General features: G+C 47.3%; 1 protein-coding gene across 1 annotated transcript in view; it reads left to right on the forward strand.

Moving 5' to 3' along the window:
• The window catches only part of osbpl10b (oxysterol binding protein-like 10b), a gene marked incomplete at its 5' end in the record, with an annotated part of 52,988 nt that overhangs the window by 22,274 nt on the left and 5,714 nt on the right, over positions 1 to 25,000 (forward strand). The window contains 4 exons of the mRNA XM_080540730.1: positions 11,614 to 11,763; positions 18,894 to 19,416; positions 23,671 to 23,857; positions 24,320 to 24,502. Of these exons, the coding sequence (XP_080396856.1) occupies positions 11,614 to 11,763; positions 18,894 to 19,416; positions 23,671 to 23,857; positions 24,320 to 24,502 (1,043 nt within the window). The remainder of the gene's footprint in view (positions 1 to 11,613; positions 11,764 to 18,893; positions 19,417 to 23,670; positions 23,858 to 24,319; positions 24,503 to 25,000) is intronic.

The raw sequence follows: 25,000 nt of genomic DNA on the forward strand, positions 1-25,000 counted from the left end.
ATTTCCTGCGATTCTATCCCCCCCCCAACGGCTCATGACTCATCCACACAGGCACTTTACCACCACACGCTGTGTTCTCTATCCGCGTGACATCACCCACAAACATACGCATTTCATATGACACCTATCCCCCCACCTCCCCCCACCCTTTGATCTATCTAGGGTTAGAACTCCTGGTGTGTTTTGTCCTGGTTCTGAATCGGCATGTGAGGAGATACACTGAGTGTAGCGCGCTGTGTTTTTTTTAGAGCAGCCGACCGGAATCTGTTCAGGTTTTTTTTTTTATATATCTCTGACAAGAGGAAGAAAGCAAGCCGGGCTGGTTGGCGTCCCCCCCCGCAGGGCATCGTCGTAGCTCACTACAGTGACGGCACCGCTCCTGGGGGCGATGGAGTTCTGACAGAGAAGAAAAGAGTACTCCTCCTGCCAAACTTCTATGCTAAAGGGAGGTGGGGGGGGGGGGGGGGGAAGTGGACTAATTGGCCATGCTCTAGTTTGAATGTCTCTCTTGGGCGGTTGAGGGAAGCCGGCTCGACACGACAGGGGAGGGTGAGTCAGCGCGGCCGAGATTCTGAGATGGCAGAGTAGACAGAAACGTCCTCTCTCCCTCTCCTTCTCTCTCTCTCTCTCTCTCTCCCTCTCCCTCTCCCTCTCTCTCTCTCCCTCTCCTTCTCTCCCTCTCCCTCTCTCACTCTCTCTCTCCCTCTCTCTCTCACTCTCTCTCTTTCTCTTTCGCCCTGCGTCTCTCTTTCGCTTCCCTCTCTATCTCTTTCTTCCTCTCTCTCTCTCTCTCTCTCTTTTGCTCTCCATCTCTCTCTTTCGCTTCTCCCTCTCTCTCTTGCTCCCTCTCTCTTCCTCTCTCTCTCTCTCTCTCTCTCTCTACCCCACCCCACACCTCCACACGTCTTTCTCTCTCTCTCCAGTAGCAGTGTGTGGAGCAGGCCCAGGCCCCAACTCTGTGTGTGCGTCACAGTGTCACAAGGCCGGGAGTTCGTTGACCGTGTGGTGCTGTGTCAAGGTCATCACCGGGGTTCTCTGCACGGTTTAACCAGCACGTCCAAACATGATGACATCATCACCCTACCTCCTGCTGCATCCATGACACAGTAACAACAGCTAGCTTGGATATCAGGCATCCATCCTGTAGTGAACAAACTGCTGCTGTCGTGTGTGAGTTGTCTGTAGACATTTTGGAAAAAGTCTCGTACTTTTTGGAAAATAGTAGGATTGTTTTTCTTAAGCCAGCGCGTCACATCCTTCACCAAGCAGCTGCTTCCTCCATGTTCACCCTCATCGATACGATACGCCTCAGATGAACACTGTAGACACTTAATACGCTTCCTCCTCCGTTCCTATTCACTGAGTTAAACCCCAATCAGGGAAGCTGGTGTGCGTGTCAACACCTGGGAGGCAGTACTCAGCCAGCGTCAGGGCGGCTTGGGGGCTGAAGTGGTCTGATCACTCAGACACACACAGAGCTCACGGAGAGAGTATCTCCCGCCCGCCGCAGGCTGGGTTAATGCAGACAGTGAAATATGCTGATGGGCCTCTTCACTTACTGCCTCTCAGGCTCCTCTCTCCATGTCGCTCTCTTTCTCTCTCTCTCTCTCTCTCTCTCTCTCTCTCTCTCTCTCTATCTCCATGTCTCTCTCTCTCTCTATCTCCATGTCTCTCTCTCTCTCTCTCCCTCTATCTCCATGTCTCTCTCTCTCTCTCTTTCTGTGGCTTCCGAGAAGACAAGCAGCCCACAATCAAATTAATCGGTGGGTGTATTGTACAGCAGAGATTTTAATTGGGTGTATTTGAGCAATGGCATTATGCCTCACTCACGCCTGCGCATGCATGCACGCACACACACACACACACACACACACACACACACACACACACACACACACGTACGTACGTACTAGGGATGGACGGTTTCCAATTATTGAAACCGAAAAACCGTCAGAGAGTAAAACCGCGGTTTTCCGGTTAACCGAAAATACATAAAAAAATAAAAATAAAAATAAACTTGCAAAAAAAAAAAAAAAAAAAACGCCAATTTCTATTTATTGAGCCCTACTGCTACAATACACTCATGTCGAACACCATTAAAACACCGTAAGCACAGTCGCAACACATTTAGGCTACTTAGTTTCACAAATATAAGTGGAAAGGCAGACTTTTGTATTCACCATACATGAAAACACATGAACACTTAACACACCAGCTCCGCTGATCCAGGGTGCACGCCTGCACGGAAGATCATCTCTTGGAACAGCATCTTCAAAGTTTCAGCTGCTGCTCAATGTATTTAAATATTTGAATACTGCTCAATAATCACTGAAATATTAGACTTAGAATTATGCAGTGAACATACTTAAAGCTTTTCATAAAAACCACATGCCGCGAGACTGACTCGTCCTGAACTGTCGTAAGTCAATCAACAAAGAATGCCCCATCAAAATAAAAGTGCCCATGGTAGAGCTGTCAAAATAGAGCTTTCAAAATAAATGTACTAATACAGATAGAGATAAATACAGAACTACCTTTGCGTCACTAAGTGACCGCGTATCTTCTGAGACATGCGTTCTGTCATCACTTTCAGTAGCGCCTTCACACACAGTGGCGCTGTGCACAAACACTCTTGATCCGTATAGCTCTTGTTTTATTATATTGTGGTTTAGTAAATACTGCACTTGGAGTTACATTCAATGCATGATTTGTGCTATAGAACATAAATAAAGTTTGATTGATTGATTTCAAATCAAATCACATTTTATTTCTATAGCGCATTTCTCACAAAAGTGACCCAATGCGCTTTACAGAGAGCAGCGAAAATTATCTTATTAAATGTAAGCGAGTAATTGTAAAAAAAACCTTTCCTATCTACCAATAACTGAAGGCAACTATCTTTCCCATAGAGTGATTCGTTACCCTTAAATATAATCCCAATTAGATATTAATCCTCAGTTATTCTTCACAACTGACCAAACCTCTCACTCATTGCGCGGCAGATTCAGACTGTATCATTGTTATTTTCACACACGACAAACATGTGACATGTTCCAGTTTTATTCTTATTCTATTTTATTCTTCCAAAAAAAAAAAAAAAAAAAAAACGGTTTCAGACGGTTTTGATAAAAAACCGTTTCTATTTTTATAAACCCCGGTTTTCGGTTTAACCGAAAAACCGTCCATCCCTAGTACGTACACACACACACACACACACACACACACACACACACACACACACACACACACACACACACACACACACACACACACACACACACACACACACGTTTATCAAGCTGTGCCTTTGAGCCCCTAAGCTGTACTATCTGTGTCCTCTGTGGTACAGGGAGCAGTGTTTAGCCCTGAGGCTTCATTCTCACTCCAAAAACACACTTCAAAACATCACTGAGACCATATCATCTCCCACAGTCTCCTCCCTCCCTCACTAAAGTCCATAGTGGCAATTCATTTGTGTGGAATCACCGTCGCAGCCATTGACTGACAGCACATGGCCTTTATACCCATTTGTGGACATACAGTAAGCCCCTGTTTACCCACTACGGTAATTGCTCACTGTTTATTACCGAGTGGCATAAATAGAACACATGTCTGCTGCCATGAAAAACTAATGAGGCGGTGACTAACTGGTCCTGAGCCAAATACAATAAAGCATCTTCAAGCCTCTCTAATAAGACATCCAGACTGGTTTACAGTATGCACTGTGCTGTACATTGCAGGACATTCAAGAGCCACTAGATCAGTCCTGCCATCTCCACGGCCCTGTGATTTGTCTGTGTGTGTTACAGGAACAGTAAAATGTGGTGTAGCGCCATTAGGGAGCACATAAATACCTGCTCCATTATCACGCCTGGACTGCAGCCAAAGTACCACACGACAGGGCACAGAGAGAGAGAGAGACGGTGTGTGTGTGTGTGTGTGTGTGTGCGTGTGTGTGTGTGTGTGGCTGTGTGTGTGTGGCTGTGTGGCTGTGTGTGTGTGTGTGTGTGTGTGTGTGTGTGGCTGTGTGTGTGTGTGTGTGTGTGTGTGTGTGTGTGTGCATGCGTGTGTGCGTGCGTGTGTGTGCGCGTGTTTCTGGGTACATTTGCAGTTCTTTCCATGCCTCCCATGACTTCCTCATCCGTGCCCCACTGCCTCTCAGCTGACAGCAGAGGGCACCAGAGATCAGGGAGACACCAGGACACATCACATTCAGACATTCAGACACTACTTTGTGCGTCATTTGTTGTGTCAATGAATTATAGCGGTTTTCTAAATTCATCTTGAAAACTATTTGTATTCATAAACTAATCAAAGACAATTTTCCTTACAGAATAAGGTAGCAGGCCAATGAATTCATCTGGTTGTCTAAAGCTAAAGAAAGCACAGCTGCACACCATGCATATGAATCGTCCATTGGTGGTTAAATCTGATACTTCATGATATTTTATTTGATCAAAATCTGAAATATCATGATATTTGATCAAAGAACTGGATTTTATTTCTCTGAATGAGTTTGCATGTTGACACTCCTACTACTGGTGATCCAGGTGTAGACGGCCTAGTGATACCCCTGATTGTGGTGAACAGTGGAGCATTTGTATCCTGGTGGGTACGAGATCCACATGATTGTTTTGACAGCTTTGAACACGGTATTGTCAGAGGAGAGGAGACCATCTTGCCTGTCTCAGCATTCAAACAAAGGAAAAGGGAGTCAACCGTCTGTGTGTTGTGGGCTGTCGACAGTGGATGTTCCAGATGTGTGCTGTGACGTATGTGTCACTGGAGTGAGACAATGACAGGATTCTGTCAGTCTCAGGGGTTCCCTCTCTCTCTCTCGCTCTGTCTCTCACTCTCTCTCTCTCTCTCTCCCACTCTGTGTGTGTGCACGGAATGAAAACAAGCAGCGATATGTCACCATCGTCTGTTTACTCCTCTCTTGTACTTTTCTCCTTCACAGACATTGAAGGCATAAGCAAACCAGACTCCTGTACTGTTGAGAACTAATACGTGAGGTAGTTTAGTCTATAGATAGGAAGAAAGTCACTGTTGTTGTGCTCAATGAACAGATTAGCGATAACCAAGAAACAACCAAGAAAGGCTGGTCAGTATGAATAGGCTGGTCAGTATGAATAGGGAGCAGTGGTCGGACCAGCTAGGAGACTGTGATACAGGGCCACTGCTGGCCATTTGGGTGCTCTAAGCGTAATTGCCGGGTGGGGGGCACCGATGCTGGTCTAGCAATAGCGCTAGCACTAATGGCGGTCTAATAATGGTCTAATGGTGCCTATTGATATGATGATATGATTGGGCTGTTTCGGCGCCCCCTACGGGCACTTGGTGCCCGACGCACAGCGCGTGATACCGTGATTGCGTAACAGCAGCCATGCTGGGACATGACATCATGCCAGGATGTCACAGCCACTTTTTTACCAAAGATATTCGGAGTAAAAGGGAGTGAAGTGAAGATGTGAACCACAGCATAGGCACTGGTTGGACGTGGGCCGGAGTCGATCGTCTCCTCTCGGTCTCTTTGAAAACGGTCCTCGTTAGCGTTAGCGGCCCGCTCGTTTCCCTCATCGACGTCACGTCCCCGAGACGCCAACTTTTAATCAGAACAGAAGTCAGCAGCAGGAGCGGCGACTTTAAAGTCGCAGAGAACCGACTTACGCAGGACCCGACGACGGCCCGTCCTTTCGTAGCAGCGTGGGGTCCTTTAAACCCCTCTGTGATGAAGAGCGTCGGATGTTTCCGTCCCCTATCTGCGTAAGCGTTCTCATTAAACGCTTCCCAGAAGACGGCCCCTTGATTATTTATTCATGGCGGTGGTGCTTTTTTTAAAAACAGACCCAGTGCTCACGCTCTGCTCTCTGCTCCGCGCCGCCGTAGCTGCTCTGCACATGGCCGCCTCGCCAGGGGACACACACGCCATGTGAACTGGGCTGAGGAGAACCGTACGCTGCGTGGTGTCTGTGTGAGGGCGCAAACGTGGGAAACATCCATCACACACTCGACCCCAAGAAAGCCAGGAGCGTGCACGCACACGCATGCACACACACACACACACACACACACACACACTCACACACACACACACACACACACACACACACACACACTCACACACTAGGGGAGGCTGGTGGAAGCTGAAATCGGAGGACGGTTGATTTCAACATCCAACCACCTCCACTGACCCACACACACACACACACACACACACACACACACACACACACACACACACACTCACTCACACAAACACACATACACATACATACGCACGAATGCACACGTACACTACACACACACACACACACAGACACACATGCATGCATGGATGCACACCACACACACACACACACTTACCTACACACACAAAAGCTATTCATATTTTTTTTTTTTTACCTCATGTGACACAGAACATCTCACAGGCTTTATTCTCTCTCTCTCTCTCTCTCTCTCCTTCCCATCCTTGGTGTCTCATCCTCCCTTGACATGGTGTGTTTCCGCCCTCCCCTCATCTGTGGGCCTGTGGATATGACCGGCCTTTTACTCTACTGGGAATTTCTGATGTTATTTCTGGAAGGCTGCCTGGAGTCATCTGTGCTTCCCTTTATCATGTTCCCTGCAAATCCATTTAGCCTGAATGAGCGCCGGGAGTGACCAGGAGTGAGCGTGTGACAGAGGGGAGCTGCATTACTCTGCACTATGTTAACCTGATAGAGTGTACAGCGTGCCGAGAGTGTCTCGCTTGGCATGCACATGGACATGCACATACACATGCACATGCAAATGGCCATACACATGCACATGCACATGCACACACACATGCACATACACAAGTGCACACACACACACACACACATGCATGCACATACAGTACAAACACATGCACACACACACACACACACACACACACACACACGCATGCATGCATGCAGACACACACGTATGCAGACACACACATGCATGCAGACACACATGCATGCAGACACACACACACACACACACACGTGCACACACACCCACAGGAGCTGAGTCTCCCAACGCTACAGTACACAGTATGGTATTAGGATTATCAGGATAAACCAGGCTAGATGTTTTAGTAAGCGTTATAAATAACCAGTGGACATGTTAATGAATATGGAATTTGCCATGTATTTTTTAATCCATTTGATGTTAGGGGATTAGATTACGGGACTGATGTCACTGTCTTCCCCTCCTCCACCCTCTCCATCTCTCTCTCCTCGCTGTGCTAGCCATCACCCAGTAAGAGTAACACATACGCGCACAAACACACACACACACACACACACACTTACACGTGCACACGCTTGCATGCAGGAACACACACACACACACACACACAGTGATGATGGTCACCAATGGTGACAATTGGAAAATGGGTGGATCTAAGGTTGGGATATAAGGTCCGGGAGGAGGGTGGTACCATATCTATGAGGAGGAGGAGGAGGAGGAGGAGGAGGAGGAGGAGGAAAGGGGTGTATGGGCTGAAGAGCAGGTGCATTTGTGAGGATGAGGGGTGGCGGCCTTTTGACGAGGACGAGATTGGACAGGCACACAGGGTCAAGGGGCGTCCAGTGAAGTGTGAAGACTTTGTCTCAGAGAGTCTTTGAAGTATAAAGCTGAATAAACCCTGTAACCTGGCTAAGCTCCTCTCCTCTACCGTACAGTACATCTTCCCCCCATCAGCCCCTCTCCTGTACGGTACAATACATCACCCCCCTGGCAACAACACAGATGAAGTTAAAGTTTGTTGTTTAGGAGAGAGAAACGAATAACACAGATGAAGTTAAAGTTTGTTGTTTAGGAGAGAGAAACGAATAACACCAAGGTGAACAAAAGTTCTAGAAGTTTATTTGTGACAGAAGCTGGTGAAACCCGAGAACAAGTCGCCAACCGACGGACCTAGTTAGTGTAGAGTAGTGGAAATGACTTACCGTCTCCATTGCATTGCAATGTTTCGGCTTGACTAGCGAGTGTGTCGTTGATTTTCAACAACGGTGACATTTATTTTCATTTTGTCCGAATTTTGTCAAAAAGTCTGAACATTTGAAGTTTGATTGGTTGGCGACTTGTTTCCCGGTTTCACCAGCTGCTGTCACATTTTGTAAAAACAAGAGTGAGCTGTTGAATGAGAGAGAGGGGGAAGACGGGGGTGTAGAAAGCATAGAGAAGTAGAGATCTCAGCTGCAGTTGCCAGAGTGGCCTGCATGCACACTGGTAATGAAGCAGACTGTTCCATAGTATCATCTAGGCCGGGGGGGCGGGGGGGGGGGGGATGAGAGGAGGTGGGGCCCTGGGAGGAGGCGGGGATATGATGGAGAGTGTGTGTGGACGGTGGGAGTGGCTGAGGGAGGGAGGGATAGAAGGGATTGTCAGCATCACTGGTAATCTTCCCATTGGACGTGTAGCAGGCAGCAGTCATCCCGGCTACTTCTGCTCTTTCTCTCTCTCTCTCTCTCTCTCTCTCTTTTGCTTTCTCGTTCTCTCTCTCTCCCTGTCACTCTTCCTCTCTCTCTTTCTCCCCCCTCCCCACCCCTGGTGATCAATGTCTGTCACCCTCCTCTCCTCCTTCTTCCCCCTTACCTCCCTCCCTCCCTCTCCCTGTGTTCTATAGTAACATACTGCTGTGACGGGTCAGGCAGTCTCCTCTGTGCATCCTTCTCTCTCTCTCTCTCTCTCTCTCTTTCTCTCTCTATCCCCCCCCTCTCTCTCTCTCTCTCTCTCTCTCTCTCTCTCTCTCTCTCTCTCTCTATCCCCCCCTCTCTCTCTCTCTCTCTCTGGATGGTGGATATGAAATCCAGCAGGACTCAGGCCAAGCCGGCGGCGGTGGTAGCGTGTCAGCCCAGCGGCAGCGTGAGTGTGTGTGTGGGGTAGAGAGGGTACTCTGTGCTACTCAGGGTGGGAGGGCAGAGCAGAGCAAAAACACTGCTTATCTGGAACTTCCTGACCCCGGACACAGAGGGGAACTGGGTACAAAGATAAGAGGAGAGAGAGAGAGAGAGAGAGAGAGGGGGGACAGAGAGATAGAGAGAGAGGGGAGGGGAGGGGAGGAAAGGAGGGAGGGAGTCTGTTTGTTTGTGATAAACAGATGAAAGAGAGAGAGAGAGAGAGAGAGAGAGAGAGAGAGAGAGAGAGAGAGAGAGAGAGAGAGAGAGAGAGAGAGAAAGAGGGAGAGTTTCATCGTCTTTGGAAACTTTGCTGACTTGAGTAATGAAGGTTGTGGACTTATCCTCTGGACGTCTGCTTTGGAAATGAGTGTAAGAGCTTGTGTTGGTGTTGGTGTTGGGTTGTTTCTGTGGTTTGTAGAGAATATGAGGAGCCGTGTTCTGTTCTGAAGGAGCCCCCCCCCCCTCCTCTCTGTGTCTCTTGAGGCTGGGCTGTGGAGAGGAAAAGTTTTCTGTTTTTAAGAGGAGCATGAGAGGCAGTACGGTTGTTTCAATGAAAGACGCGCCTGTGTTTTCTTTGGTATTTGTGGAAATGTTATCCGATGTGCATTTCCAGGAATTATTTCACTAACGAGATCACATGGGACTCATGATTAGGTGTAGGAGCTGCTCTGCGATGGCTATCAAATAGCTATTTGTTTCGTGTTAATAGACCACACAAGGAAATCTGTTGTTCACGCAGCAGAAGAAGCCTACTATAAGCTCTGCAGAATGGAAATTCCAGCCGAGTTTGTTATATCTCATATATCTTATTCATAATGACTGCTTGCTAAATGTTTGGGTTGTGGTCAGTTGTTCCCAAAAGTATTTGTTGTGCTCCGTGTGTGAAACAGGGACCCAAGCTGTAGTGAATGAGTGAGAGAGAGGAGCCACCAGCCCAGTGGGAGAGAGCCTCAGGGCTAGTTCATACAGTTCTGTATCGCGCCTCTCTAGTCTGTTCATCCGCCATCTTTCCGTTGTAGATCCATGTATCGATTGTGTCAAACAGAGCTCTGTGTTTACACGTGTGCAGCAAACCCGTCCTTTGACCATGGCCAGATTTGAACAGCCCTATGAGTGTGTTTGTTTTTGTATGTTTTGTAACCTATATGTTTATTGCGTAGATAAGTAGTATCTTTAGTGAGAGAGAACGCGGAGACGCACCCCTTCACACCGCAGAAGAGGAGACAGAGAGAGCGAGAGAGAAAGAGAGACGAGAGAGACTCAAAGAGAGAGTAAAATCAGCCCTTGGCCGTTGGCTCTCGCAGTATGAAATATTCAGGTGTGCTGTTGGTAGCTGCAGCCGTGTGGTGAGACTGGGAGCTGAGTGCAGACTGGGAGCTGGCAGCTGAGTGCCTTGCTGTCCCATCCGCCTCACTGGGCAACTGAGTTGGCAAGAGCTCCAACCTGCTCCTTCTCTGGAACACACACCTCCCTCTCTAGTCTCCATACCTCCCCGCAGGAGCTCCCACCTACTCCCTGGAAACACGCAATTACCTCTCTGCCTTCCCACAGAGAGAGGGAGACAAAGGTGGAGAGGAGAAAGGAAACCGCGGTGGGAAAGGGATAATGGGTACGAAAAATGTGTCAGGAAAATAGCTTTTAGAGCTACCAACCTGCTCCCTGGAAACACACAATTACCTCTCTGCCCTCCTAAATAAATAACCTTTCCAGCATGACGGCAGGATACAGGACAGTAGGTTTGTGAGGCAGTAAGCCGTGGAGGCTGATTTACAAACTAAACCCTCCAAAAAAACAACAATGTCATGTGATTCCCTTAGTTCCTTCTTCATTGGTCTGTTGACGCTGTACATTCTGTGGAGACAGAAACACAGCTCAGAGAGAGAGAGAGAGGGGAGAGTGGAAGAGGGAATGAGAGAAAGAGGGAGGAAGGCTTTTTACTCACGTCCCACAATGCTTAGGGGCCCGCACAACCGAGCTTCCTTACATTATGCATTAGGAACAATATAGCGCTTTCGCCTGAGCTACCGCTGGAGCAACCAAACGCATTAGCGGACGTAAAGTGCTCCGAGGCTGGTGGGGGAGATGACAGAGCGCAGGATGTCAGGAGCACATTCCAGCTTTCAGGAATCTCCTGCCGAGCTTTTGATTACAGGTCGTCAGTCGGCTGTAGCAGAAATACGTAGATCAATAAATGTATCAATAAAAGTTGGTTTAATATCAGATGCTACTAGGATATTATCTTAGTCTTTGTCTCAGGTTCATTTGTCTTAGTCTCAGGTTCATTTCATGCTTGAGTTGAGTTTGTACAGTACAGTCAATGGGAAGGATAGCAGGAAAGAGAGAGATTTATCTTTTCCTTGGAAGGGTTGCCATAGGTGACCATTAGACTCTATCCACATTCTCATGTCCCTGAGATGACCATCCGTCTTCATGACAAGACACTGGGTTTTCATCAAACCTTCTAGAGATCGTACTAGTGTTGTTGGCGCTGACTGATGATGTCTCACTATGTCTCCAATGACACCCTGTCCCCCAGTGCACTACCCCTGTGTCTCAAATGACACCCTATTCCACGTAGAGTCTAATTTTCAAAGGTAACAGACAGTGTGTCGTTTGACAGGTTGTCTATGCGCTGCAATGTCTCTCTGTTTTATTATTAGAAGCCCTGTGTTCTAATGGGTCACCTGTGTTGTTCCAGAACCACCCCACCCCGGAGGCGGTGGACCCCCGGGAGGAGACCACGGACACGGAGGACAATGAGGAAGAGGACCTGGGTGTCATGGACGACCAGAGGAGCATCATCCTCCACCTGCTGTCCCAACTCAAGCTGGGCATGGACCTCACACGGGTAGGGACTGTAGCTGGGCATGGACCTCACACGGGTAGGGACTGTAGCTGGGCATGGACCTCACATGGTTGTAGGTGTAGCTGGGCATGGACCTCACACGGTTGTAGGTGTACTGGGTATGGGTGTGAGAGAGTCTACTTGGGCGTGGACGTCACATTATGTAGTTAATAGCTAATCGTTGAACTGGGCAATTGTTCAGCTGGGCATATACCTCACAGGCTAGAGCTCAGATTCAGATTCAGATTCAGATTCAATTAAATTGTCATTGGCAGAGTCCAAGTACAGAGACAACGAAACGCAATCGGCATCTAGCCAGAATGGGAAATGGTAAATGGACTGACTTATATAGCGCCTTATTCCAAAGCGCTTTACAATGGCCTCTCATTCACCCATTCACACACACATTCACACACCGATGGCGGCAAGCTACCATGCGAGGCGCCGGCCCGCTCGTTGGGAGCAATTTGGGGTTCAGTGTCTTGCCCATTAGACTACCTAATGCGCCACAGCCGCAATAGTGCCTAGTGCAAAAGCCATGAGCAGATATATGTACAGTGAGATATGTACAGACAGGTGAGATATGTACAGTAAGGTATATGCAATATGATATGTACAGATATACAATATGTACAGTATATGTACAGTGTGCAAAAACAGCTGTGGGCAAAAGAGAGCTGTAGTCCAACTGGCCATAAACCTCCCACACGTGAAATAAGCAGTAATGAAAGAGAAGCCCAGGTCTCAGTACCTACAAATCTCCCTCCCTCCACAGATGGCGGAGAGGGCCAGGTGCTGACACGCATAAAATACCTTTGCAACAGCAACAAAAAAAGGACTGATTATTTATTTAGTTGGTTCATTCCCTAGCCCCCATCTGCCCAGCCCCTGTCCTCTACATGCTCCCCATCGCACCTGGAGCTCATAGAGCTCATACAGCAGAAATAGAACAGAATTTGAAACGGCAGAGAAATCCAACATTTCTATGTCAATAGTGAACTAATGTGAATATTTGGGGGGATTTTTTATTTTTAGGATCTATTTGTCTCCTCTTTGGGAATGTTCCTCCTCCACACTAGCAAGAGCTGTCTACCACCCCTGTCTCCCCACCCCTGTCTCCCCACCCCTGTCTATATACACAGAAATGCTGTAGACCCTGCCAGCAGAGAAATGACAGTCCAGATCTGGCTCCTACCTATTTCCTACCGGCATCCGGATGTGTCTGGATGTGTCTGGATGTGTCTGGATGTGTCTAGATGTGTCTAGATGTGTCTGGATGTGCCTGGATGTGTCTAGATGTGTCTGGATGTGCCTGGATGTGTCTAGATGTGTCTAGATGTGTCTGGATGTGTCTAGAGGTGTCTAGATGTGTCTGGATGTGTCTAGATGTGTCTGAAGGTGTCTAGAGGGGTCTAGATGTGTCTGGATGTGTCTGGATGTGTCTAAATCAAATCAAATCAAATTTTATTTGTATAGCGCATTTCTTACAAGATGCAACTCAATGCGCTTCACACAATGAAAATGTTCAGTCAATCAGTCAATCAATCAATCAATACTGACAGAGCCGCGAGCAGGCAAAAGTAAAAAAACCTGTATACTATGTAGCCAGGAAAAATTCCCTTGCAGCCCTCTACCAATAGAGCGACTACTAGCCAGTTTGCTTACCAGTACCCAGCGGTCCCCCAGGGGAGGCCAGGACCACCGGCACAAAGCAAGCAAGCAAGGGCAAAAACCTGTACACCATGTATCCAGGAAAAATTCCTTGCATATTATCGGCGTACACACTGTCCATAAATTTTTTGTTGTATTTGCATCGTTCTGCATCCAGTATGGTCACAGGTCCTGCCAAAAGAGAAACTTAAGCACAGTTATGATGCAACAACACAATAGAGACAGTAAAGATGACAGCAATACAACCTGATGGTGGTCCTGGTACACCCTTGTACCGGTTCCAGTACTGCTCTAGGTGCTATTTGGAGCTGACAGTGCCTCATCAGCACCCGGGTCCATTTTCCTGTCAATACAAATCTCAAAAACACGAGTATGGTGTAATGGCCTAGTGATCCTAGTTCTATAATGTCCAATGTCTCCCTTAGTATCAAAAGGCGACATTGAATAGGTAGGTTTTGAGGTCACGCTTAAAAATGTCCTGAGTTTTAGACAACCTCAGGCCCTCAGGTAGGGTGTTCCACAATCTAGGAGCATATATGCTAAAAGCTGATCCTCCAAATCTCTTTGTCCTAGCCTCTGGCACTATTAAAAGTTCCGTGCCACTAGACCGTAGGGGTCTAGCTGGTGTGTATCTTATGAGCATGTTCACCATGTAATTGGGTGCATCACAGTGAAGTGATTTATAAACTAGTAAAAGGATCTTAAAGTCTATTCTATGACTGACAGGGAGCCAGTGTATTGATCTCAAGACAGGTGTGATGTGCGCTCTCCGTTTGGTCCTAGTAAGGACACGAGCAGCAGCATTTTGAACCATTTGTAGTCTATTTATCATTTTTTGGGGGAGACCTGTCAGGAGAGCATTACAGTAATCTAGCCTACTAGTAACAAACGCATGCATTAATTTTTCAGTGTCTGCCTGGGAGAGAAATGATTGTACCTTAGTGATGTTTCTTAGATGGTAGAAGGATGTTTTAATAGTGTTATTAATATGAGTTTCAAAATTTAGATCTGGGTCAATTATGACACCAAGATTCCTGGCCTGACACTTAGTGTTAAGAGCTAGTGTTTTCAAGTGTGCAGATAATTTCTCTCTCCCAGTTTTCTCGCCAATGATCAATACCTCTGTTTTTTCTTGATTGAGTTGGAGAAAGTTTTGTGTCATCCAAATATTAATATCGGCAATACAGTCTATCAGGTGGTCGATCATCTTGTAGTCGTTGGGAGTTACTGAGATATAAAGCTGAGTGTCGTCAGCATAGCTGTGGTAGTTAAGCCTATGCTTCTTGATAACAGAACTGAGGGGTAGCATGTATAGGCTAAAAAGCAACGGTCCTAAAATGGACCCCTGGGGAACTCCACAGGTTGTGCTATAATTTTTTGACTTATGGTCACCAAGGGCTACAAAGTAATCACGGTCAGCCAGGTAAGTCCTGAACCAGTTTAAGACCGGACCTGAGAGGCCAACCCAGTTTTCAAGTCTCTCAATAAGAAGAAGTATATACAGTGGTCTACCGTATCAAAGGCTGCACTTAAGTCTAAGAGTACAAGAATCGAGAGTTTTTTCGAGTCTGCATTTATCCTAAGGTCATTAGTTACCTTAAGCAAAGCGGTTTCTGTGCTGTGGTATGATCGGAAACCTGACTGAAGTGGGTCATACCTATTATTTAGGACTAAGAATTCATGAAGCTGTCTATACGCTGCCTTTTCTAAAATTTTGCTTAGAAAAGTGAGATTGGATATTGGTCTACAGTTTTTTGGATCAGAAGGATCTAGGTTACTTTTCTTCAGGGTGGGTCTAACCAGGGCAGTTTTTAGCGCCGCTGGAAATATCCCTTTAAGTAGGGAGTGATTTACAATGCCTAGTATGTCATCAGACACAGATTCAAAAATGTCCTTAAAAAAGGTGGTAGGAATAGGGTCAAGAGGACACGTAGACGGTTTAAGCTGTGACACAATTTTACCTAGTGTTTCCGTACTAATCATGGTGAACATGCTCATAGTCATGTTCTGTGGTGGCGGATCTGTGGTGCTACACAAACCTAGTCTTTCCTGAGTAATACACATTCTAATATTTGTTATCTTATCCCTGAAGTGGGCTGCAAATTCCTCGCATTTGGTGACAGAGGCTGCGCCGTCTAGAGTCCTAGGAGCAGGGTTTACAAGGCAATCAATTGTCGAGAACAAGACCCTGGGGTTATTCTTGTTTGTAGATATTATCTTTGAGAAGTGATTTTTCCTAGCATTTCGCATTGCCAAGTTAAAGGCAGATAGATGTTCTTTAAAAATATTCTGATCAATCTGTAGTTTGCTCTTTCTCCATCTGCGCTCAGCTTTTCTACATGTTCTCTTTAAGAGATTTATTTCACTGTTTCGCCATGGTGCTCTCCTCTTGGCTCCAACCTTTTTTAGTTTGGTAGGTGCCAGGGAGTCTAGGGCCATTTTTACTTTATTGTTAAAGGTAATTACTAAGTCGTTTTCACATAACGTGGGAGTTGTGTGATTACTGTTCATTAAAGCTTTGAAATGTTCAGCCACTGCAGGGGTAAGATAACGTTTTTTAACAACACGTTCAGCATTGCTTTCAGCTTTACGTGTTACAATGGTAAAGAAAATACAGAAATGGTCAGAGAGGGCCAGGTCGCTGATACCTGATATTGAGACCTCAAGACCCTTTGTAATCACAAGATCAAGGGTATGGCCATGATTGTGGGTGGGTTCATTGACATGTTGGACAAAATCCATAGATTCCAAGAGGTCAATAAATTCCCTAGCCCTCAAGTCAGCCTCATTATCAACATGAAAGTTAAAATCACCAGTGATAATAATCCTATCATAGTTGGGATGGATAATGGATAGGAACTCAGAGAAGTCAGGTGTGTCTAGATGTGTCTGGATGTGTCTAGATGTGTCTGGATGTGTCTAGAGGTGTCTAGATGTGTCTGGATGTGTCTAGATGTGTCTGGATGTGTCTGGATGTGGCCAGGTATCTTTGGCACCAAATGGCCAGAACTTGGCCAGCTTGTGGATGTGGCCCAGGTCGCAACCACAGTCAGACCAAAGATTACCCAGTATCTACAGGTCTGGTCCATATATATAAGCCCAGTATCTACAGGTCTGGTCCATAGCATACTTGCCGTTTCTGGCAAATGTGTCAGCACGACACCAGATCTGTCCCACAATGATCTGCAGACTGGGGATACTACTGTATATGAATACAGCATACACTTCAGCCTAGTTTCATTGTTCCACTAATTCCACGAGTTCCATTATTGTCACCCTGTTAAATGCATAGGATTGTCAGTCAGAGTGCTCAGGTGAGTGCAGTGACTACTCACATACGGTATGACTACTCACATACGGTATGCGTGTCACTGTGAGACAGCTTGTGGATCAATGAACACTGTGTGATTTGAAATGGACCAGTGAACTGATTCTGAAGAATGATGCGTGGACCACTTGGTAATTACAACTACCTTTGACTCTGACACCTGATCCCCGTAGTCTATGGGTGTGTTTGTAAATACGCTCTGGAAATGTGCTCTGAGGTTTCAACGTCATAGAGCGCTCTGAAATCAACGGATTTACGAACGGTCACTTAATAGTCTTTACAAACTAACTGTAAACATGGCGGACACCAACGATAACATTACCATCATTTTGCTGGCGGCCAACAATTTTACGTTATCGTGTTAACATTAACGTTAGGTATCTATCTGTCGCTAACGTTTGTGATGTTGACATTTAACTAACGTAACTAACGTGCAATTTTCATCTTTTAAAATGAATTTAAATGAATATTAATTCATCACATGTATAAACATGATTATTACCTGTTTTGTTACACGTAGATGAGTGTTGAATAATACTCTAGAGTACCAATCAAGCCGCAACCATAACATTTAGCAACGACTTGCTCAGACATTTTTAGATTGGAATGCTCAGGCGCTCTGACAATCCATCTTTCCAGTCAGAGCGCCCAGTGTGCACTCTGAGTGCTCCCAGAGCACAGTGCTCAGAATTTTTGAACGGGGACGCTCTGAGCGCTCTTAATTTCCGAACGACCAGAGAGCACCCCGGGTGCGCTCCAGTGCTCTCAGAGCGTATTTACGAACGTACCCTATGTATCACACTAGGCCAACACTCAGTCACACACTGGTTTTCATCCATCCATCCATCCATCCATCCATCCCTCAATCTATCTGTCCATCCATCCATCCATCCATCTATCCATTCATTACAGACAGCACATTCACTCATGCATAACAGCGATGCTCTGACTGTCTCTCTCTCTCTCTCTCTCTCTCTCTCTCTCTCTCTCTCTCTCTCTCTCTCTCTCTCTCCTCTCTCTCTCCCTTCTCTCCCTCCTCTCTCTTTCTCTCTCTCCTCAAATTGATCTACTTTATGGCTTCAGGCGAGAGATTGATTTTTTCATTCTAATTCTGGTAGGATTCCACGAAAAGGCTTGTTTGAATATGAGAGAACTAGCACTCTGTTGATTGACTGTTCTATTGTGCTTTATGTAATCTGATATGAATCTGGTTTATTTATTTGAATGTTTTTTAATGCACTTAATTCATGCCTCTCTGTCTGATGTTTACATCCTTGATGATGATGTGTAAGTTTAAAAAAAATATTCTGTCATATGTTGTTTATACAATAGAATCATTGCTATTTGATTAGCAATTTGATGATATTTCATAACCACGACTCGTCTCTGATGTACTGTAGGGTAGTAGTAGGGTAAAAGCCATCTAATTTTTCTACTGCTTCACAGTAGAGTTCCCTTCTGGTTAGTTCATGACTACAGTAGATCACTCACTCTCTTTTACCAAACACTATTAGAGAGACAAGATGTTTCTGACCATCTTATTTCCCCCTCTGGCTCAGTGTGTTAGCAGCACTCAGTAGAAATCAATGCAAGGTGTTTTCTCTCTCCAGGGCTGGTTGTAATAGACCAGACCAGGCTTAGCTATGGATGTGTGTGTGTCTGTGTGTGTCTGTGTGTATGTGGTGTGTGTGTGTGTGTGTGTGTGAGTGTGTCTGTGTGTCTGTGTGTGTGTGTGTGTACTGCTCTCGTGTGTGTGTGTGTGTGTGTGTGTGTGTGTGTGTGTGAGATAATGATGTTTGTCAGAGAGTGATGTGCCGGTGGGGAGAGGGCTGGGCATTGATCGACTGGAGGCGAGAATACACGTCACAGAGGGATTGTGCCGCACGCTGTTATTTATAAATATCAGAGAGCCTTCTCTCAACATTAGCAGGATAGGACTCTATCGATCCAGCACTGGCAGGAGGCAACAACGTGTGTGTGTGTGTGTGTGTGTGTGTGTGTGTGTGTGTGTGTGTCGTACCTTTCTTAGTTTTATGCGATAAAGAATTTATCTATCTCAGGAGGACTGTATGTAAAGGAATAAACGCTATCAGTTTTTCATCTCTCTCTCTCTCTCTCTCTCTCTCTGTCTCAGGTGGTGCTCCCCACGTTTATCCTGGAGAAGCGCTCCCTGTTGGAGATGTACGCCAACTTCATGGCCCACCCAGACATGTTCCTGGCCATCACGGCAGGCGCCACGCCGGAGGAACGCATCATCCGCTTCGTGGAGTACTACCTGACTGCCTTCCACGAGGGGCGCAAGGGCGCGGTGGCCAAGAAGCCCTACAACCCCATCATTGGAGAGAGCTTCCGCTGCTCCTGGGACGTCCCCCGAGAACGGGTCCGCCCCCTCAGGACTAACAGCTCGGCCCCTACGGCCCCCCCGGCAGCACCCACGCCCGCCCCCGCGCCCTCGCCCAGAGACCCCGCCCAGAGGACCACGGAGGACCACCCGGACTGCTACCGCGTACGCTTCGTGGCGGAGCAGGTGTCCCATCACCCACCTGTGTCCGGGTTCTACTGCGAATGCAAGGAGAGGAAGATGTGTGTTAACACTCACGTCTGGACCAAGAGCAAGTTCATGGGCATGTCCATCGGAGTGACCATGATCGGGGAAGGTATAGTATTATAGTAGTATAGTAGTATAGTAGGCGTATCGTGTTGTATTAAGACAGTTTGTAGTTTATTGTTCTTTTTGCTGTTGTTTGGTCTCTGGCGGCCGTCATGTCCAGTTACTTGACAGCAGTTCAGACTATGTGCTTGGTGATAATGGGTAGATCACTGAAAAGCCTGTCAACTTGCTGATTACGTTTCTTAATCACATCCCAAGGTTTAATTAGAGGGTTTAATTGTGCTGAAAGCTTTATTATAATGTTCTAATCCAGAGTAATCGCATCAAGATTGAAAGTAGCATTTAATTGCTTGGCAGACGGCCATGGAATAGGCTTATGTTTTATCGTGAGTATAATGACGCTTCATTACTAAATACTGCGTGTGTGCTGAACCGAGTCACGTTCTGGGTGTAGCGATGCACTCAAAACACAATGAAAATACTATTACGACACAAATATCATAATTGTATCATTTAATTTCATCATAATGAATAATGCAATTCAATCATTTCTTTATGTCTGTGCTGTTACAGAATATGTTCAGCAACAGTACATCTTCTCCCTATTGCTCAAATATTATGTAATAAGATGTTGCGTCAGAAAGCCTGTTCAATTGCCTGTATTATTATTAGGCTGGACTATAAATTCTGAAATTCTGCTGCAGCCTACAGTGGAGTAATAATGACCATAGATCACAGACACATTTAGTGCTTTTCCAGGAGCACAGAGCTCTTGACATACAACATGACTCCCAACCTCTACCTCTGAAAAGTCTGCTCTCGCTTTCAGAATGCCTGCTACTCCACACACGTTTGATATGTTGACATTCCTCATTCCTTTCCATGCATTACAATGAGCCTGCCCTCCGATTTCCACCTCTACCAGCCTCCACTGGCCTCCACTGGCCTCCTGCATCTGTGAGGCTCTCTCTGTGTTCGTGACAGTAGGGATGGTAGCACATCATCCTTATTAGAGAGAGGGAGCTCAGGTGTAGGGTCAACCAAAGTAGTGAGTGAGCATGTGAGTGGTGAGGGTGTGAGTGAGCGTGTGAGTGAGAGAGAGAGAAGAGAGCAGCGCTAGCATGCTAGCCTCCGCCCATGGCCAATTAGGACGAGCTGTAATTAGGACAGCATTAATTACTAACGAGGCTGATCACGTTCTCTCGCCCCCTGAGTGATGCGTGCTATGCTAATGAGTCCAGGAGAGAACACAGTCATATGGTGAGGTGAGTTGTTCCACGTCTCCACAAACACTTCAGGGTGGTGGTGAGCGCCTTCATTCATCTCCCGCTGACAAAACCAATGACAATTAGACACAGAGAGGACTACTTGTGTTATTCAGATACATACAACATGTACAACCCAGTAGAACGACAGTATAGTATTTTATTCATTTCCATTGACCCTTTTGACATTTTAGCAGACGCCTTTATCCAAAGCGACTTCCAACAAACGCAACCGTCTAAGTAAGTGAATCATCTATCCATCAGTCATCGCAAGAAAAAGTAATCTACGCTAGGGCCTGGGGCCATTGGCAGTCATAGGGCCCTATTATGCACTTCATAAGTCTTAAGCAATAAGACGAGGCGGTAGATCTAAACTTAAGACGTGGAGGCGTGGTCAAGGCCACTTTGCTATTATGCGTGCGGTAGTGGGCGCCTAAAACCCGGCGCTAAGCCCAGAAATTAGTCATGGGTGTGTTTTGGGCGTCTTCTCAATCAACCCAATCAGCGTGCCAGGTGCCATTCCCTTTAAGAACCGGCTGCGTTAAGTGTTTAGCGCTATGCTATTATGGAAGTCCTAAGAAGGAGGTCAGCACGCTTCTCTGCAGAAGAAAGTAACAAGCTCGTGCATGAGGTCAAGGCTCGTCAGTTCGCAATCTTTGGAACGGCGCGAAATCCTCCCCGAGCCGAGGTGGTGAAACAGGCGTGGGAAGAAGTAGCAGCAGCCGTGTTTGAAAACGTGCATGAAGTCTAGCGCCTAAGAACTTTTCAAACCACTTCTTAGCGCTAGGCGCAAAGTCAGATCGCATAATAGCAGGGGCGCCTAACGCACTTCATTAACATATGAACACTCCCACAATGAGTAATATATGCACAGGAGTCTTACGTCTTATGTGTGGGCGCCTATCGACACCTGCATAATAGCAGTAGCGCGTATGAAGCGCATAATAAGGGTGGCGGTAGGTCTTAACCTGGCGGTGCGTCTTAATTAAGACTTAAGACGGCAAGTTAAGAAGTGCATAATAGGGCCCATAATGTTAGAAGAAGGAAGGAATTAAGATTTTGACATTTAATTTACAGTAGAGAAACAACTGTAGAGGGGGAGTAGAGGGGTCTTAAGAAGGGACAGTTAAGGTGTAGCCTGAAGAGATGGGTCTTCAGTCTATGGCGGGAGGTAGGTAGTATGTCAGTGGTAGGATCATGGTGGCTCTTCCTTGTCCATAAGAACATGTTTTATTCTCTGAATGCTTCCATGAGGACCTACACCAGGTGGGTACCTCAGCGTTTTGACCAGAGGGAAGCAGGAGGCTGGGCCTGAGTAACACAAGGCGGTCAGTTAGGCAGGCCCTGTGAGCTCCCTCACCAGCAGTCAACATGACCACAACCGTCCACTTGTACATTCAACTTCAGTATGAATCCCTCCAGCGCCCTCCAGCACTCCCATCATGTGCTCCTCTCTGGTGCAGCTCACCACATACTGGGTGCACTTATGAATCCAGAACAATGCATCTTTATTGGTGGTATTTTTCAACGGATACGGATGATTATTTCTCCCAGTCACAGAACCCAACTCGAGACACACACACACACACACACACACACACACACACACACACGCACACAGACGCGCCACACTTCCCAGGAGGAAAACGAACCGGGTCGAGTGGAGAATTCGACAGCGCGTCTTGTATAGAGACCATTATCCAAGCAGAGTCACGGGGCTCTGTGTGGTCTCCCCCCAACCTTCTAAACACACAGAAAAAACCTCTGTATTATTACCCAGCACCACCACAGCCAACAAGATGCTTGGGGAGATGCCCAGTCATACACAGTGAACCGAGCTGACGCTCTTTAACCCCCCCGCCCCCCAACATGGTGTCCTTGTGTGGCAGGCATGGTAGAAGGCTCTGTGCGACATCTGTTGTCCTGTGTGTTGCCCTGTGTGCCAGCCTGCCAGGCTGCCAGGGCGATGTGGCTAGGCTGGGCTCTATCTATGGGACAAACATGCTGACCCTGCACTCTCACACACGGGCCCGGCCAGGCCAGGGGAGGGCTTCCTGCAACGTGCCTCTGTGTCGGACCCTTCTGGAGGAAGAGCCGTGGGGGCGCTGAGCAGGGAGGTGTGCCAGGGCCCCTCCTCCACCCCCCCCCCCCCCCCTCCTGTCTGGGGAAACAGATGTGTATCTGCCAGACCGGGGCGTGAGCCCGCAGCAAACTTTCCACAGGACAGCTGTCTCTCTTATGTAACAGGAGGAAAAGAGGGCCAGGCCCGTAGAGGAGGGGGGGGGGGGGGGGGGTGGAGGAGGGTGAGGAGGAAGGGGAAGAGGAGGGTGAGGAGGAGGAGGAGGTGAGGAGGAGGAGGAGGGTGAGGAGGAGGAGGAGGAGGAGGAGGGGGAGGAGGAGGAGGGGGAGGAAGAGGATAAGGAGGAGGGGGAGGAGGAGGGTGAGGAGGAGGAGGAGGTGGAGGAGGGGGAGGAGGAGGAGAATGAGGAGGAGGATGAGGAGGTGGAGGAGGGTGAGGAGGAGGAGGGGGAGGAGGAGGGTGAGGAGGAGGAGGCAGCAGATGTAAAGCAGCACAGTCCAACGCCTCCTGACTATCAAGGTTATATGCCGCCACTGCCCCAAGACTTACATAACCTCACCACAAGCCCACAGTAACCCAACATGCCCTAACACCTTTACTACGAGGCTGTGGTGCTGTGGTGTGTACTGTAGAGATGAGCAGTGTGGGCTGTAGGAGGTGAATCAACATCCACTGGCAGGTTTAAGCCTCAAGTACAAATAGACAGATTGTCGGTGCAAAGCATTAAACCTTCTATGCATTAGTCGACGTACAGATGCAGTAACCAAGGGATTATACATGAAGGAGCATAAGCAGCATAATGCTGCCTAGAGCTGGTTAATGTCACCTAAATGTCACAGCTACACTACCGCAGTCTGTGCTCTTATTGACCTCTGTCTCTCTCTCTCTCTCTCTCTTTCTCTCTCTGTCTCTGTCTCTCTGTCGCTCTGTCGCTCTGTCTCTCTCTCTCTGCTAGGTGTCCTGCGTCTCCTGGAACATGATGAGGAGTATGTGTTCACCCTGCCCTGCGCGTACGCCCGCTCCATCCTGACTGTGCCCTGGGTGGAGCTGGGGGGCAAGGTCACCATCAGCTGTGCCAAGAGTGGCTACTCCGCCACTGTCACCTTCCACACCAAACCCTTCTACGGAGGGAAAGTACACAGGTGGGTTAGAGTGTGTGTGTGTGTGTGTGTGTGTGTGTGTGTGTGTGTGTGTGAAGTGAAGTGAAGTGAAACTTTATTTATATAGTGCCTTTCGTACATGAATGCAACTCAAAGCACTGTGTGTGTGTGTGTCATTGTGTGTGTGTGTGTCGTGTGTGTGTGTGTGTGTGTGTCATGTGTGTGTGTGTGTCGTGTGTGTCATGTGTGTGTGTGTGTGTGTCATTGTGTGTGTGTGTGTCGTGTGTGTGTCGTGTGTGTCATGTGTGTGTGTGTGTGTGTCATTGTGTGTGTGTGTGCGTGTGTCATTGTGTGTGTGTGTGTCATTGTGTGTGTGTGTGTGTGATTGTTTGTGTGTGTGTGTGTGTGTGTGTCATTGTGTGTGTGTGCGTGTGCATGTGCATGTGCATGTGTGAACTAATAATAACACTGCCTCACTTAATTGGTGTTGATGATGCCTGGCAGAGTGACAGCGGAGGTCAAACACAACCCCACCAGCACCATCGTGTGTAAAGCCCAGGGGGAGTGGAACGGAACCCTGGAGTTCACCTACAGCAGCGGGGAGACCAAGGTGATTGACACCTCCAAACTGCCAGTCATCAAGAAGAAGCTCCGTCCCGTAGAGAAGCAAGGACAGACAGAGTCACGGTAAGTGGTGACATGGTGCCTGTCGGTACTTGATCAGGAGCTTTTTGATTGGTTGATGGACAGATTATCATTGTTGCCGAGTGGCACTAATGCTGTTCAAATGACACTACTACTCTTACTGGCAGTGATGCTTGGTCAGAAACACAGACCTAATTCTCATAGCCAGAGGTGGAATTCTAGACGTTTCTACAGCAACTTTATCCCATTCTCCACCAAGCCTCTTAAAGAAGATTAACATGCCTGCCATAGCAGCTTGTCTTTTCCAGTACATATCAGAGATTTATCTTCTGGGTATATTACCGGGTATATACAAAAAGAATCTGTGTTTGTGTGTGTGTGTATCCTCCTCTCTGAAAATGCTATTAAGTTCCACGTAAACAGCAGCCGGCGCACCAACAACACTGCATAATCAAACGGCTTTGTGGGGGGAGCGCTTTGACACACTGTTGTGATGGAACATTGGCAGGAACAACGCTAGACTGAGCGCCAGACTGAGAG

This window comes from Nansenia antarctica (genome assembly GCF_963989245.1).
Source record: "Nansenia antarctica genome assembly, chromosome: 10".
In the NCBI taxonomy this organism is placed as follows: Eukaryota; Metazoa; Chordata; class Actinopteri; order Argentiniformes; family Microstomatidae; genus Nansenia; species Nansenia antarctica.